Source organism: Jaculus jaculus, chromosome 18 (genome assembly GCF_020740685.1).
Source record: "Jaculus jaculus isolate mJacJac1 chromosome 18, mJacJac1.mat.Y.cur, whole genome shotgun sequence".
NCBI classification, from domain to species: Eukaryota; Metazoa; Chordata; class Mammalia; order Rodentia; family Dipodidae; genus Jaculus; species Jaculus jaculus.
The window spans coordinates 50000521-50014581 of NC_059119.1; the positions used below are offsets into that span (position 1 = coordinate 50000521).

The following is a 14061-nucleotide window of genomic DNA, read 5'->3' on the forward strand; positions in this document are numbered from 1 at the left end:
CCCTCCCAAATAAACAGCGGAGCCTGGCCAGGCATGGCTATAACCAGAGACATGGTGGCTCTCAAAAAATATATATATATATATATCTGACAGGCTCCAGAATCAGTAAGAGACTCTGGCTCAAGGAAAAATGGACAGAAGAGTGATGGAAGGGGACACCCCATGTTCCCTTCCAGCCACTGAAGACAAGCGCACCTTCCTGCACGCAAGCTCGTGGCGCTCTGCAAGGGCGCGGACGCGTGCTTACAGCGCCCACCACGCCACAGTGTCCTCTTATCCTCAAGGGACAGCGCCCTGCTCCGTCCCGCAGTGTGGGTGAAGCTGGAAGATTAGTCTGCCTGGAGTGGTGGCATATGCCTGTCATCACAGGCACGTGGGAGGTAGAGGCAGAAGTCGATCAGGCGTTCAAGGCCATCCTCTCTACATGTCAAGTTTGAGGCCAGCCTGGGCTACATGAGACCCTGTCTGTCTGGAAGAGGAAAAAAAAAAAGAAATGGAAGGAAGGGAAGGAGAGAAGAAAAGAAAGTATTAATCTAAGAGAAAGAAGCCACTTATATATTGCAGGATGCTACTAACATGTAATACCCAGGGTTAGGCAAATGCTCAGAGAGAGGAAGTAGGCTGGCGGTACTTCCGGGAGAGCCAGAGGCCACGGGGTTTCTCCTTGTGGTGAAGAAAGTGCTCGAACTCCACCGAATCCAAACACAGTGCCCATGCTTACCAAGCTCCATCTGGCATGCCATACACAGGTACAATCAGATGTGTCAGGTGACATTTTTAAAAGCTAAAGCAAGGTACCAAAACATCACAGTGGTGGTGGCTGCACATATCTGCGAACCTGCAAATCCCATTGACTTGTCCACTTTCAGTGGGCGAATGGTATGGTATGTAGATTTAGATCAGGAAGAGCCATTGCTGTTGAAAACTACACGGCTCGATTTAAACAGAATACCAGTTAGGATGTTTTGTTTTGTTTTGAGACAGGGTCTTGCCAGGTAGCTTAGGCTGGCCTTAAACTCCTCATGGCAATCCTCCTTCCTCACCCTCCAAAGTGCTGGGATTACATGTGTGTACCAGCACACTCAGCCTAAAATGCTGTTTCAAATATTATAATAAAGCTGGTCATGGTGCCTCCTGACTGTTAATCCAGCCACTCAGGAGGCTAAAGTGGGAGGCTTACCTTGAGTTCGAGGCCAGCCTGGGCTCCAGTGAGACCCTGCCTCAGCAGCCAGGGGACACTAGGAGCCCTGAGCTTGTGTCACACAGAAGCGGTCCTCCACAGATCCAGTAGTAGCTGGCGGCCTTGGCCCCAGGCCCTTCCGCCTCGTGGATCTGGCATCTCCAGTGTGGCTTCTGTCCTGTAGTTTCTAGTGGTCGCTGTGGCTCCCACCACTGCATGCCCAGATCACAGGAGGAAGAGACCCCGTCAGTGACGGTCGGGACGTTTGCGCAGGCACAGCCTGGAAGTACACGGATGCCACTTGCAGTGATGGCCTTTAGAAGGGGCCTCGTGTTTCTCCCAGTCAGGGGAGGCGAGGAAATGAAGTCTCTGCCGGGTGCCCCTACACCTAGCCAAAAATCTTGCTCTTATAAAAACAGGAAAAATATCTAGTCACTGGGGACCAGTTTATTACTTACTGCCGCAGTCACGTCCACAACTTTGGTCTTGTGTATATCAGTGTTGTGATAATTGATATGCATCAGACACCACTCAAGAAACTTGCTCTCTACTATAGTGACTCCATAGCCCCAAAAGACAAGGCAGATTTACTTCCTTGCGCTTCTTTAATTCCCCCTTGTTGGGGTAAGAAAGTGGGAAAAAGAGAAAAAGAAAAGTTTGGTCCTGCTCAATTTAAGCGCTGACAGCTGGGTATATCTCTGTCCATCTCAGCCCGTGGCAGCACGGTCAGAATCGCTGATGGGCATCTTCTGTGTTCACAGAGCCAGGACTCCATAGTCCCCGAGCTGAAGCAGTGGGTCCAGCTGGTCATCTGGTCCTGTGCAGACCACCTTCCCTCCGAGTCCAGGCTGGCTGTCGCTGAAGTCCTCACCAGTACCACACCACTGTTCCTCACCAAGCCCCGCCCGGTGCTGGGTAAGTGTCCGTACTAAGAGCACAGAGAGGGCTGGAGGGATGCCATGGTGGTGAAGGCACTTGCCTGCAAAGCCAAAAGACCCAGGCTTGAGTCCCTAGGACCCACGTAAGCCAGATGCACAAAGTGGCACATGCTTCTGGAGTTCCTTTCCAGTAGTAGAGGCCCTGGCATGCCCATTCTCATTGTCTCTTTCTCCTTCTCCCTCTTTCAAGTAAATAAATATAAATAAAAAATATTATCAGCAAAAAGAGATAATTTTTCCAGGCTTAGAAAAGAAAAAATGAGAAGCAGCTGCATATATCATGCTTTGACATCTTTCTAGGGTATTCTGCTCGACCACTGAGAACTAACTCTTACTGGTCATTTCTCACCAAGACTCCTGCCTCTACTCTTTCAGTGTTACCCAAGCCATTCTTGACACTTTCCAGAGAGCCTCTGAGCCTTTAGTCTTTCTACACTACACATCTGATCACTTCAGTCATCCACTGTAACAACCTTTTTTCCTCCTTTTGGTGGTACTGGGGTAGAATGAGAGGTATTGCTGTGTAGCCAGACTGGCCTCGAAAGCCAGCTCATCCTCCTGCCTTAGCTTCTCCAGTACTGGGATCAGGGCAGGGCCCTCTGCACTTGGTTGCTATAACATTTGAGTGGGTCTCATAGTTCAGCTTAACCTGGAAGTCCTTTACCCTGGCTCCCTGGCCCCCCTCTTCCACCCCAGACCCTCCTCATCGCTTCACCGTCACCACTCCCCGCTCTGACCCATTTCCATCTGTAGGGAACAGTTCTCCATAATCAGAGCCCTGCTGACTGACCTTTATTTGCCTCTCAAGACTCAGCCCAGCCGACCTTCTTTCAAGGAGGCAGAAAGGACAGCCTTAAAGACACTGAGGCAGTCCACGCCCCAGGACTTCCTAGTGCTAAGGTTAAGAAAGGGTCAGGGATGAATGCCAGACTTGTGTCTGAAATCACTGGATAGGCTACTGGTTCTTTTTATTGAAATTACTTGAAGTTCACTGTTCTAGGAACATTGAAGAGACATTTTGAAGACCAGTGCTATGCAGCTCTGAGCCAGTCTCCTCACTTCTTTGTCTCTTGCCTCACTGCTGCTCCCTGTGCCTCAAGCCCATGATGTTGAGGAAAACCAACCTTGAGGAAATCCTCAGAAATTGAAAAACAATAGGATTTTATATATTTGTTTTTTAAATTGTGTTGCTTTGGGTTTTGTTTTGATTTTAAACATAGTTTTGGTTTTTTGTCGGGAGTTGGTTTTGTGAGGTAGGGTCTCGCTGCAGCTCAGGCTGACCTGGAATTCACTATGGAGTCTCAGGGTGGCCTTGAGCTCACGGCGATCCTCCTGCCTCTGCCTCCCGAGTGCTGGGATTAAAGGTGTGCGCCACCTGGACCAGGGACATAAAGACATGCTTTAGGCCTGCCCTCTTTCTCTATGTTTAAACCCATATTATCATGCTCTGTCCCAAGGAGCTTCCAGTACAGTTGTAGAGACAGATCTAAGGTATGATGGTTTATATTGATTGTCAAGTTAACAGGATCTAAAGTCACCTAGGAAACTAGCCTCTGGACAGGCCTGTGAGGGATCATGTAGATTAGGTTAGCCTCTGGCTTGCCTGTGAGGGATTATCCTGACTAGGTCAGTTGAGACAGAAGACCACCTTAACTGTGGGCAGGGTCCTGGGCTGTGTACAAAGGAGCAAGCTGGCTGGGCGGCAACATGGCCTCCTTGCTGCTCACTGTGAGCTGAGTGGGGGCAGCTGCCTTGAGCTTCTGCTGGCATCCTTCCCTGCCATGCTGCAGGTGGCCTGGAACTGTAAACCGAAACACACCCTCCCGACAAGTTGCTCTTGTCAGTTATTTTGCTCACAGCAACCAGAAAGCAATAATACACGAGGTAAATGAAAGAATTGTCTCTCAGGTGGTGAGATTCAGATGTAAGTGTTGGGGACTGAATTGGGACCTGTGCAGTGCTCCATCGATGAATCTGTCTGAGAAACTAACACTTCCTTGCTGTCATTTCACTTCTTTTCAGTGACTTCCCTAGGTACCCTCCTGTGATTGTGACTGCTCCCTTAGGATGCTCAGCTAGCTTTCTCCTTTCTCTTCAGTCAGGACCCCAGCCTGTGGTGTGATAGCACCCGCAGTTAGGGATGGATCCTCCCACCTCAGTTAACCTAGTCTAGAAAGAACCTCACAGACATGCCCAGAGATTTGTCACCAAATGACTCTAGATTCAATCAAGTTGACAGTTAAGATTAACCATCGGAACCACATTACTGAGAAAACTTAAGAAAGGGGAAAATCCAGGTGTGGCGCACCCCTTTAATCCCAGCACTCAGGAGGCAGAGGTAGGAGGATCGCCATGAGTTCAAGGCCCCCCTGAGACTGCATAGTGAATTCCAGGTCAGCCTGGGCTACAGCGAGACCTTATCTTGAAAAACCAAAAAATATATATATATATATATATATCGGGAGGGCAAACAAGATGGATTCTCTGGTCCAAACGGAGCTGTTGACAAAGAGTGGGAGGTTCTTACGACAGGACAGGGCCCCGCTGAAAGAGCAGGGTGGTAGCGTGCCACGGCCCCAGTGAGGCCCTCCACGGGTCTCTGCCCACCCTGTATGCAAGGAAGCCAGTGTGAGGTCTGCTCCTTGTCCCTGTCCTCCGGCCCACTGAGGTCTTTCCCCGTGGAAGCCTCAGCCTCCCTCTCTCGGTTTTCTCCACTACCCGCTGCCTGTGTTCTGGGTTCCTTGCGAGTTCTCAGAGAAGACACTGCCTTTCTGTTTGTCCGCAGCAGTATCTAGCACGGGCTGGCATGCAGAATCAGTGCCTGGGCTAATGGCACCAAAACGTACATCCTAGAGGCCTGTGACACAGACTGGTCCCTTTCTCATAGGCCTGCCTCTATTTTGATTCTTGCCTTCAAAGCATATACTGATTGATGCTTAGCTTCCAGAATTGATAAGATCTCCCAGTCACTCAAACATACCCAGGTCTAGTTTCTACAAAACACTTTTTGAGTTTTATTGAAGAGGGAGCTCACCATATTGCCCAGGTTGGCCTTGAACTCCCTGTGTAGCCCAGGCTGGCCTCATACATAAAGTTTCATCCTTAAAAATCATCCCATTGGTGGGTGTGGTGCCGCACACTTTTAATCCCAGCTCTTGGGAGACAGAGGTGGGAGGATCACTGTGGGTTCAAGGCCACCCTGAGACTACATAGTGAATTCCAGGTCAGCCTGGGCCAGAGTGAGACCCTACCTCAGAAAAAAAAAGAAAAAAAAAACAATCATCCCATTGGCCAGGCATGGTGGTGCACGCCTTTCATACCAGCATTCCAGAGGAGGTAGGATCACTATGCATACAAGGAGGCCAGTCTGAGACTTGTATATAGTGAATTCCAGATAAACCTGGTGAGAGCAAGACCCACCTGAAAAAACAAACAAACAAACAAACAAAAAAAAACAACTCACCTCATTAGAGAGAGCTGGGCCAGGCCCTTTGTCAGCCCGGCAGCACCTTGCCTCCAGAAAGCCTGCTCCCAGCCCTAAAAAAGACATTTCCAAGCCACCCCTTGAAGCCCTGTCTGCTTCAGTGTTGGTCTGACACCCCACTGTCTCTCAGTGCCCAGGAGGAAAGGAGTGGCTATTTCCTATTCAAGGGTGCCCTCCTCCACCGTGGGGTTGAAGCAGTATTGCCGTCTGCCTGTCACTGTCCTTGGAGATGACATGAATTCCTTCTGTCTTCCTCACAGAGTTGCAGGACACACTTGCTCTCTGGAAGTGTGTCCTCACCCTCCTGCAGAGTGAGGAGCAAGCTGTCAGAGATGCAGCCACGGAGACTGTGACAACAGCCATGTCACAAGCAAATACTTGCCAGTCAACAGGTACGTGGTGCTTGTTCTTCTGAAATGCCTTAGTGCTCCAAGACTAGAGGTGGCAATTTTCTAAAAGAAACCAAACAGGGAATATTTTAGGTTTTGCTGACCATTCAGCCTCTTTCTTAGCTCTTCCATTTAATGGGAAAGCAAATAGACACACTAGATCACTAAATGGCATAACAGTGTTCCAATAAAACTTTATTTACCGAACAAGCCGCTTCCTAGGTATGATCTGCTAGCCATATTCTGCTGGTCTCTGCTTAGAGAATCATAGATAAAAATTGTTTTCAAGAGTAGAAATTTAATAAGCAGTGCCTTTTGATAGTTACATTGTCGTCTGTTTTAAATAAGGCCAAGACTTGATTGTGTGGTTACATAAGCCAGTAATCACAGACCCGTCATTTTGTTCCTACGTGAGTTTTCACATGTGTAAGTTGGATTTTACCTCTCTATGCCTTTGTTCCTTATTTGATAACCACATTAGCCTAAGAGGCAGGAGTGAGGCAGAAAACAGAAGACCTAGATGGATAGATGTGGGGTTCATACTCACAGTGGTAGTTTAAGGCCAGTCTGGGCTACAGAATGAATTCCAGGTGAGACTGGGCTAGAGTCTCACCTGGAACTCACATGCCTCAAAAAAACAAAAACAACAACAAAAATCCTCCATGTGTTCTTGGTTCTATAAAAAGGATTTGAAAGGCAGGTAGGAGTGGCTCATGCCTCTAACCTTAGCACCTGGGAGGCAGAGGCAGGAAAATTCCTGAGAGTTTAAAGCCAGCCTGGGCTCCAAGATAGCCAAAGGTACAGAATGAGACCCTGCCTCAGAAAACAAAAAAGCAAAAGAGGTTAGAGGAGGAGTGGGAAAACATTCTAAAATAACTAAGCACAATCTTATTGCACCAGACTCCACCTAGGTGGGAATAAATGCCTGGCAAGAAGTTAGACCACATCAGAATATTGGGGTTACATTGAAATTGGCACTGTAGTTCCCAAATTGGATAACTGTTCAGTGGTTTGGGGGGTTTTTGTTTTGTTTTGATGTTTTATGTATTTATCTGCAAACAGAGAGACAGCAAGAATGGGCATGCCAGGGCCTGTAGCCATTGCAGACGACCTCCAGGTGCTTGTGCCACTTTGTGTGTCTGGCTGTATGTGGGTCCTGGGGAGTTGAACCCGGGTTACTAGGCATTGCAGGCAAGCGCCTTAACCACTTGGCCATCTCCCCAGCCCTGCTCAGTGGTGTTGTAAGGGTGTTTTGTTCTTGGGACATTGATGCTGAAATATTAAGGCGTGGGGAGCTAGCACTTGGAACTGAACTTACTTTCAAGGGGTTCAGAAAAGCACACCTGCGTGCTTAGAACTGCTACCCAGAGTCAGCATATTGCATCCTTTTCTGTGTGCCTGAAATTACTTCAAAATAAAATGTTTAGAGATTCCTTATTACAAAACTAGAAAGGACTAACCCAGTAAATATAGATAGACCATCTGATTGGTTTATCAAGAAATTACTTAGGGCCGGAGACATGGCTCAGCAGTTAAGGCACTTGCTTGCAAAGTCTAATAACTGAGGTTCAATGCTTCAGCACCCACGTAAAGCCAGATGCACAAAGTGGCACATGCATCTGGAGTTTGTTTACAACAGCTAAAGGCCCTGGTGCACCCATTCATACTCATTCTGTCTGTATACATCTCTCTTTCTCGCTGCACATAAAGAGGGCTGGAGAGATGGCTTAGCAGTTAAGACGCTTGCCTGTAAACCTAAGGACCAAGGCAGGTTCAATTCCCCAGTATCGGCGTAAAGCCAGCCAGGTGCACAAGGTAGTGCGTGTGTCTGGAGTTCTTTTTCAGTGGCCGGAGACCCTGATGAACCCATTCTCTCTGTCTGCCTCTCTCTGTCTCTCTAAAAATAAGTAGTTTTAAAAGTCTTTTTAAAGAAAGGGAAAGGAAGAAAGATTAAAAAAAAAAACAACTCAGTCCAAGGGGGACTTCTTTACTTCTTTCCTTAAATTTTACTAAAATACCTTGCCTTCTCTCTCTCTTTTTTTTTTTTTTGTTTTGTTTTGTTTTGTTTTGATGTAGGGTTTTACTCTAGCCCAGGCTAACCTGGAATTCACTGTATAGTCCCAGGGTGGCCTCGAACTCACGGCGATCCTCCTACCTCTGCCTCCCAAGTGCTGGAATTAAAGACGTGCGCCACCATGCCCGGCTTCTCATCTTTTTTTTTTTAACTCACCTTGAGCTGGGTGTGGTAGCTCACTTGGGAGGCTGAAATTGGAGAATCCTGTTAGTTCAAGGCCAGCCTGGGCTATAAGACCCTTTCTCAAACAAAACAACTTATTTTGAGTGGTTATTTGTATTTTGTATCCAAAACATCAAATTCATCACCGAGTCCTGTAATTCAGAGAGCTTGGCGTGGTGATGGCCCTCCTGCGGACTAGGTGACGTCCCCTGCGTGCTCTCTGTTCTGCTTCGTGACGCTGGAGCCGTCATCATGGAGGTTGGCTTTCTGTTTGTTTTTTAGAGTTTTTTGTTTGTTTTTTGAAACAGGGTTCCATTTCTTGTAACACATTGGCCTCCAATTCAACATGTAACTGGGAATGACCTTGAACTCCTGGTCCTCCTGCTTCACGACCCAAATACCGAAACCGTTGTACAACACTGTGCCGCTCAGCGTAATTTTCTTCAGCATAAAGCACAGCTCTTTCTCCTTTTTTTTTTTTTGGTTTCTTGAACAAATGGCGATCCTCCTACCTCTGCCTCCCAAGTGCTGGGATTAAAGGCATGCGCCATCACGCCCCGCTCTCTCTCTCCTTTAGAATCAAGCTTGCTGCGCACTGAGAGTTATCTCCTGCTTTTTGGCTTTAGTTGGTGAAGACAACTGATTCACCACAACATTGCTGCTTTTTTTTAATATCTCTAAAGGATACAAAACCCATTCGTTTAGCATACAAGGATTTTGTGGAATCCACTGCTCAGTTTCCTTTTTTTTTCTATAGTTTTTTTAATTTTTATTTTACTTTTTATTTATTTTTATTTGAGACAGAGAGAAAGAGAGAGCCTCTAGCCTCTGCAAAGGAACTCCAGGCGCCTATGCCACCTTGTGCATCTGGCTTATGTGGGACCTGGGGAATTGAACCTGGGTCCTTTGGCTTCTCAGGCACATGCCTTAACCACTGAGCCACCTCTCCAGCCCTCAGTTTCCTCTTTGTTCTCCCCAGTAAATTGTCATCTCTTGGGTATCATAAAATACACATCATTTATTCTGCTCCCTAAAATTAGTGGCTCAGTAAAGGCTACAGTAAACTAATATGATTAAACGGAGTAAATATTAAAAGGTGTTCTCTGAGAAGATGAAACTGTAATGAAGAACAGGGTGTGGTGGTGGATGCCCATAATCCCAGCACATGGAAGGTAGAGGCAGGAGGATTAGGAGTTCAAAATCAGTTTCATCTGTGTAGTGAGTTCAGCCTGGGCTACAAGAAGTGGCTATCAAAAAAAAAAAAAAAAAAAAAAGCACACAACAGCAAAAGTTAAAGTGGAAAAATAAAATTGATTCTCACTTTTTAAAACAATTTTAACATTTATTTATTAAGAGAGAAAGGCAAGCTGGGCGTGGTGGCGTACTCCTTTAATCCCAGCACTCAGAAGGCAGAAGTAGGAGGATCGCCATGAGTTCAAGGCCACCCTGAGATGACAGAGTTAATTCCAGGTCAGCCTGGACCAGAGTGAGACCCTACCTCAAAAACCCAAAAAAAAAAAAGAGAGAGAGAGAGAGAAAAGCAGATACAGAGAAAGAGAGAATGGATGCACCAGGGCCTTTAGGCGCTGCAAATGAATTCTAGATGCACGGACCACCTTGCACATCTGGCGAATGTGGGTCCTGGGGAATTGAACCAGGGTCCTTAGGCTTCGCAGGCAAACACCTTAACCACTAAGCCATTTCACCAGCCCTGATTCTCACTTTTTCTTCAAGGAAAGACAGACTAGGAGCCACCCAGGCCTGTTACGGGGTTCAGTGCCAGGCGCAGACAGAGGGCCCGTCGGGTGCGTGGGGAGATGAGGCTGCACTCTCACTGTGGGGTCTAGGAAGAGTGGGGAGAGGGGAGCGCCAACGAACGAAAGGTTAATGGACACAAATGACAGCAGAACTTTTGACTCAAAGAAAAACTGGAACTGAAACCTGGAGTTGAGAGGATCTTGGGAAAGCTGATGAGCTCAGTGCCAGTGGACATGCGTGGTCAGGGCCAGGCAAAGAGGGAGCCGGAGAGCAGCCATGACCGGCGAGAGTGAGCTTAAATGCCAGCAGGGTGCTGCCGCAGGAAAATGCCCGAGAGGAGAGCGTGCCCACTAGGCACACGCCGGAGGCGCGCCCTGGGGAACTGTGTGTGATGGATCAGGTCTGCGGATGAGTGAGGAGTCGGGGCAGGGAGCCCCTCCGATGGGGCTGCTGGTAACTGTCCTCATGAGCCGCCATAGGCTGGAGAGGAGGGGTGTGCAAGAAATCCAGGGAAGAGTCCACGGAACTCGGGGACTGCCACTTGTGGGAGATGGGACGGAAGGAAAGCTTGAGATGACCTGAGAGGCATCCGAGGAGAGTGCCAGGCCCCGGTAGTGAGGTGGAGTGGCTGTGGCATTCGGGGACGTGGAACCACAAGAACCGGGGAAAGGCGCTCAGAGGCCTTCAAGGCAGGGAAATGCAGAGGGCAAGTGGGGACCTTTATCTGCAGTGGGAAGCGAGCCAAGTGCCCAGGCTCCGTCCTGCCTGCTCTAGTCCAGCTGCATGGTAGCCCCATCCATCGTTGGCCCATCAAGCACTGACTGGCGCTTAGAGAAGGGGCGAGTGTTAAATCTACTCACACTACAGCATCCACGCGTGTCTTTTGCACACATGTGTGTTATATGTAAATTTGTGGTATAGAATTGGTTCATGATTCTAGAAAGCTTAGGGAAAATATCTTAACGTTCACACAGCCCTCCCGGGAGCAAATACGGTGTTCACCTTTTTGGTCTGCTGGGTTCTGCTGATGTGTGTGTGCCTCGCTCTGTGAGGGCCACTTGGAAGCACGAAATGCACAGCCCACAAGCAGGCTTTTCAAGTGTGGATAAGGAAGCCCCTCAGCAAGCGCTCGCCTCCTGCCTCTCCCTGCTCTGTGCCCACCACAGACTGCAAAGGGGGCATAAGAGCCGGGCGTGGTGGCGCACGCCTTTAATCCCAGCACATGGGGTGCAGAGGCAGGAGGACCACTGTGAGTTCCAGGCCACACTGAGACTCCATAGTGAATTCCAGGTCAGCCTGGGCTAGAGCGAGACCTTACCTCAAAAAACCAAAAAAAAGGGGGGGGCATAAGAAAAGGCTTGCCTGGAACTTGAGAGTAAGGGGGTGAAATGTGTAGCTAGAAGAGGTATCTAGCAGGATCCCCAGTGAGTCCCTACTCTTCCCCGCTGCTGACTTAATTTCAGTCTTAAAATGTGCAGGAAAGGGCTGGAGAGATGGCTTAGCAGTTAAGCGCTTGCCTGTGAAGCCTAAGGATCCCTGTTCGAGGCTCGGTTCCCCAGGCCCCACATTAGCCAGATGCACAAAGGGGCGCACGTGTCTGGAGTTCGTTTGCAGTGGCTGGAGGCTCTGGCGCCCCCATTCTCTCTCTCTCTCTCTCTCTCTCTCTCTCTCTCTCTCTCTCCTCTTTCTCATTCTGTCTGTTGCTCTCAGATAAATAAATAAATAACAAAAAAACACGCAGGAAAGGGCTCAAGTCCAAGGGCAGGAAATGTGCAAGGCTTGCTCTGCATCTCCAACCCAAGCAGTCTGCTCACTTGTTTTATCTGCAATACTGGGCTTTTGAGCAAGGGATTTCCTATGGAGAGTAAACATGTGGGCAGTACCATTAAACTTGGGAGCTTCTCCAATTAGGAAACAGCTCTGGGTGCGCACAGGGTCTCTGGAAGCTGGAGGGGCCGTGGGCGACAGGACAGGCAGGGGCTGGTTTCCTGAATCACTTTTCTCACTCAGTTTCATCCAGGCTCTGTCCCTGATCCAAATGGGTCTCCGCCGTGCCGTTTCCATTTCTGAGATTTTTTTGTTGTTTTTTTTTTTTTTTTTTTTTTTTTTTGAGGTAGGGTCTCACTGTAGCCCAGGATGACCTGGAATTCACTAAGGAGTCTCAGGGTGGCCTCGAACTCACGGCGATCCTCCTACCTCTGCCTCCCAAGTGCTGGGATTAAAGGCGTGCGCCACCACTCCCGGCTTGAGATTTTGAATGAGAACCCTTCTGATGACCAGCAGTCTGCTTTCCTTAGTGCAAGACAAGAAAGTGGGGCCGTTTGACAAGGGAGCTGGTGTCCAGGGAGCTGCTGACTTCTCAGTAGAAGCTCTCTTGTGAAAAAAGTGGTGAAAGACTTAGGAAAGAGAGAGACAACAGAGAAATACAATATTCCTGTGGCTCTAGGTAATTCTAACCTAGTCTTGTAGGCGCCAACCCACAAAGAGTCATGGGAAACTGTTTCTCAGATATGTTCGGGGCTGGTGCATGAATCCCCTCCACCTGTGCCCTGCAGGGCCCCCTTCCTCTGAAGAACAGAACACCTGGTCGCTGGATCATCCCAAATTGCCCTTGCTTTCCTAGTCATCATGTTTTCTCTTGCATATGCTGTGGTTTTCTCTCCTCAGTAAGCCCTCGGCTTGGAGATGAGAGACTGTCTTCTTGTTGCTGTTGTTGTTCATTCCCTTGGGTTTTTGTTTTGGGGGCGCCTGTAGCCCAAGCTGGCCTTGAGCCCCTGACCCTCCTGCCTTCAGTTCCCGAGTGCTGGGATCTCAGGCCTGGGATGGCTCTGGAGACGGTGTTCTAGGCGCACAGTGATTTGCCCTGCCAGCTTCACCTCCTCCCGTGGTCGCAAGTCACGCAGGAGCCGGAGGGTGCTGCTCGGAAACCGGCCAGCCGGCGCCCTCCCAAGCCTAAGGACAGGACGCTGTTCTGCACTGGCGAACAGGAAGAAGGCCTGCCTGTGGTTTGCCAGCTCTGCGGGTGCAGCCCGGTGTGCTCCTCACTCCCTGGCACTCAGGTCTAGCCCTCAGATGGCAGAATCAGGGAGCCAGCCCGGGGCAGTAGGCACTGTGGCCCCAGGTCGACCAGGAAATGTGGAAGGAGCCTGCAGGGCTTGGCATCGCGATCCATAGACACTCGGGCATGATAGTGAAGCTTGGCAGAGAGGCCAAAGAATGAGTGGCAGCGTGAGTGAGATGTAGAAAATAAGAGTCAGAGGCTAGAGGATGGAGCAAAGGCAGGGAGCCCTGTAGGGCAAGCCAGACCCTGCGTAGCAAGGCAGCAGAGGGGAAACCCGCTCGTGCCCAGCTCTTTCCCTCCCCAGATACACTTCCACCAGCGCCCCAGCACACATTCATGTGGGCACCACTGTCACCCACAGAGTCCGTGAGCCAGCGTGAAAGGATGAACATGTCTCACATGTTCCAGCCCTTGAGCAGTCAGGGAGCAAGGCCTGAGAGGAGAGAGAGTGTCCTGGGTCGCTGTGCAATTTGCAGGGAGACAGCTCAGTAGCAGACCTGTGGAGAGCTGCACTGAGTCACAGATGGCGTCACCCCGGAATCCCGAAGCTGGGCTCCAGCCTGGGACCCAGTGGGCCACCTGTGTGTTGCGCCCTTTCTCCTAGTTTGCAGGCACCTCACTGGCTCAGGCTCAGAAGGGCTCTCAGGATCTCCTCCCTAGCCAAAATTCGCCCTTCCTGTGCCTTCTTTCCTAATCAGCTCAGCTGCATTGTCCTCAAAGTGGCCCTTCTGGGCTATAATACCAGAGCCTGCTCCAGACTTAGCTGTGTGTATATACCATGTCCCTTTTTCTAAGGAATGGGAACCAAACAAGTTAGGAACCCTCCTGCCTGTCTCCTGGGCAAACCTAAATTCCTGTTCCAGCAGTTGAAACTTTTTTGTGCCTACTTTGTAAATTCTGAATTTCCTGTCTTCTTTCACTCATACCTAGATGGCCCCCGCATTGTGCCTCTTTCTGCATGAGTCTAAAGCAAGAAGTGAGCAGGTCAACAAGTGTCCACTAAGTGCTGTCCATC

General features: G+C 49.2%; 1 protein-coding gene across 4 annotated transcripts in view; it reads left to right on the forward strand.

Annotated features, from left to right (window-relative positions):
- Thada (THADA armadillo repeat containing) overlaps nucleotides 1–14061 on the forward strand; it is a 343908-nt gene that overhangs the window by 293568 nt on the left and 36279 nt on the right. For all 4 annotated transcript variants that reach the window (XM_045137566.1, XM_045137568.1, XM_045137567.1 and 1 more), the window contains 2 exons: nucleotides 1942–2095; nucleotides 5863–5994. In XM_045137566.1, coding sequence (XP_044993501.1) covers nucleotides 1942–2095; nucleotides 5863–5994 — 286 coding nt within the window. The remainder of the gene's footprint in view (nucleotides 1–1941; nucleotides 2096–5862; nucleotides 5995–14061) is intronic.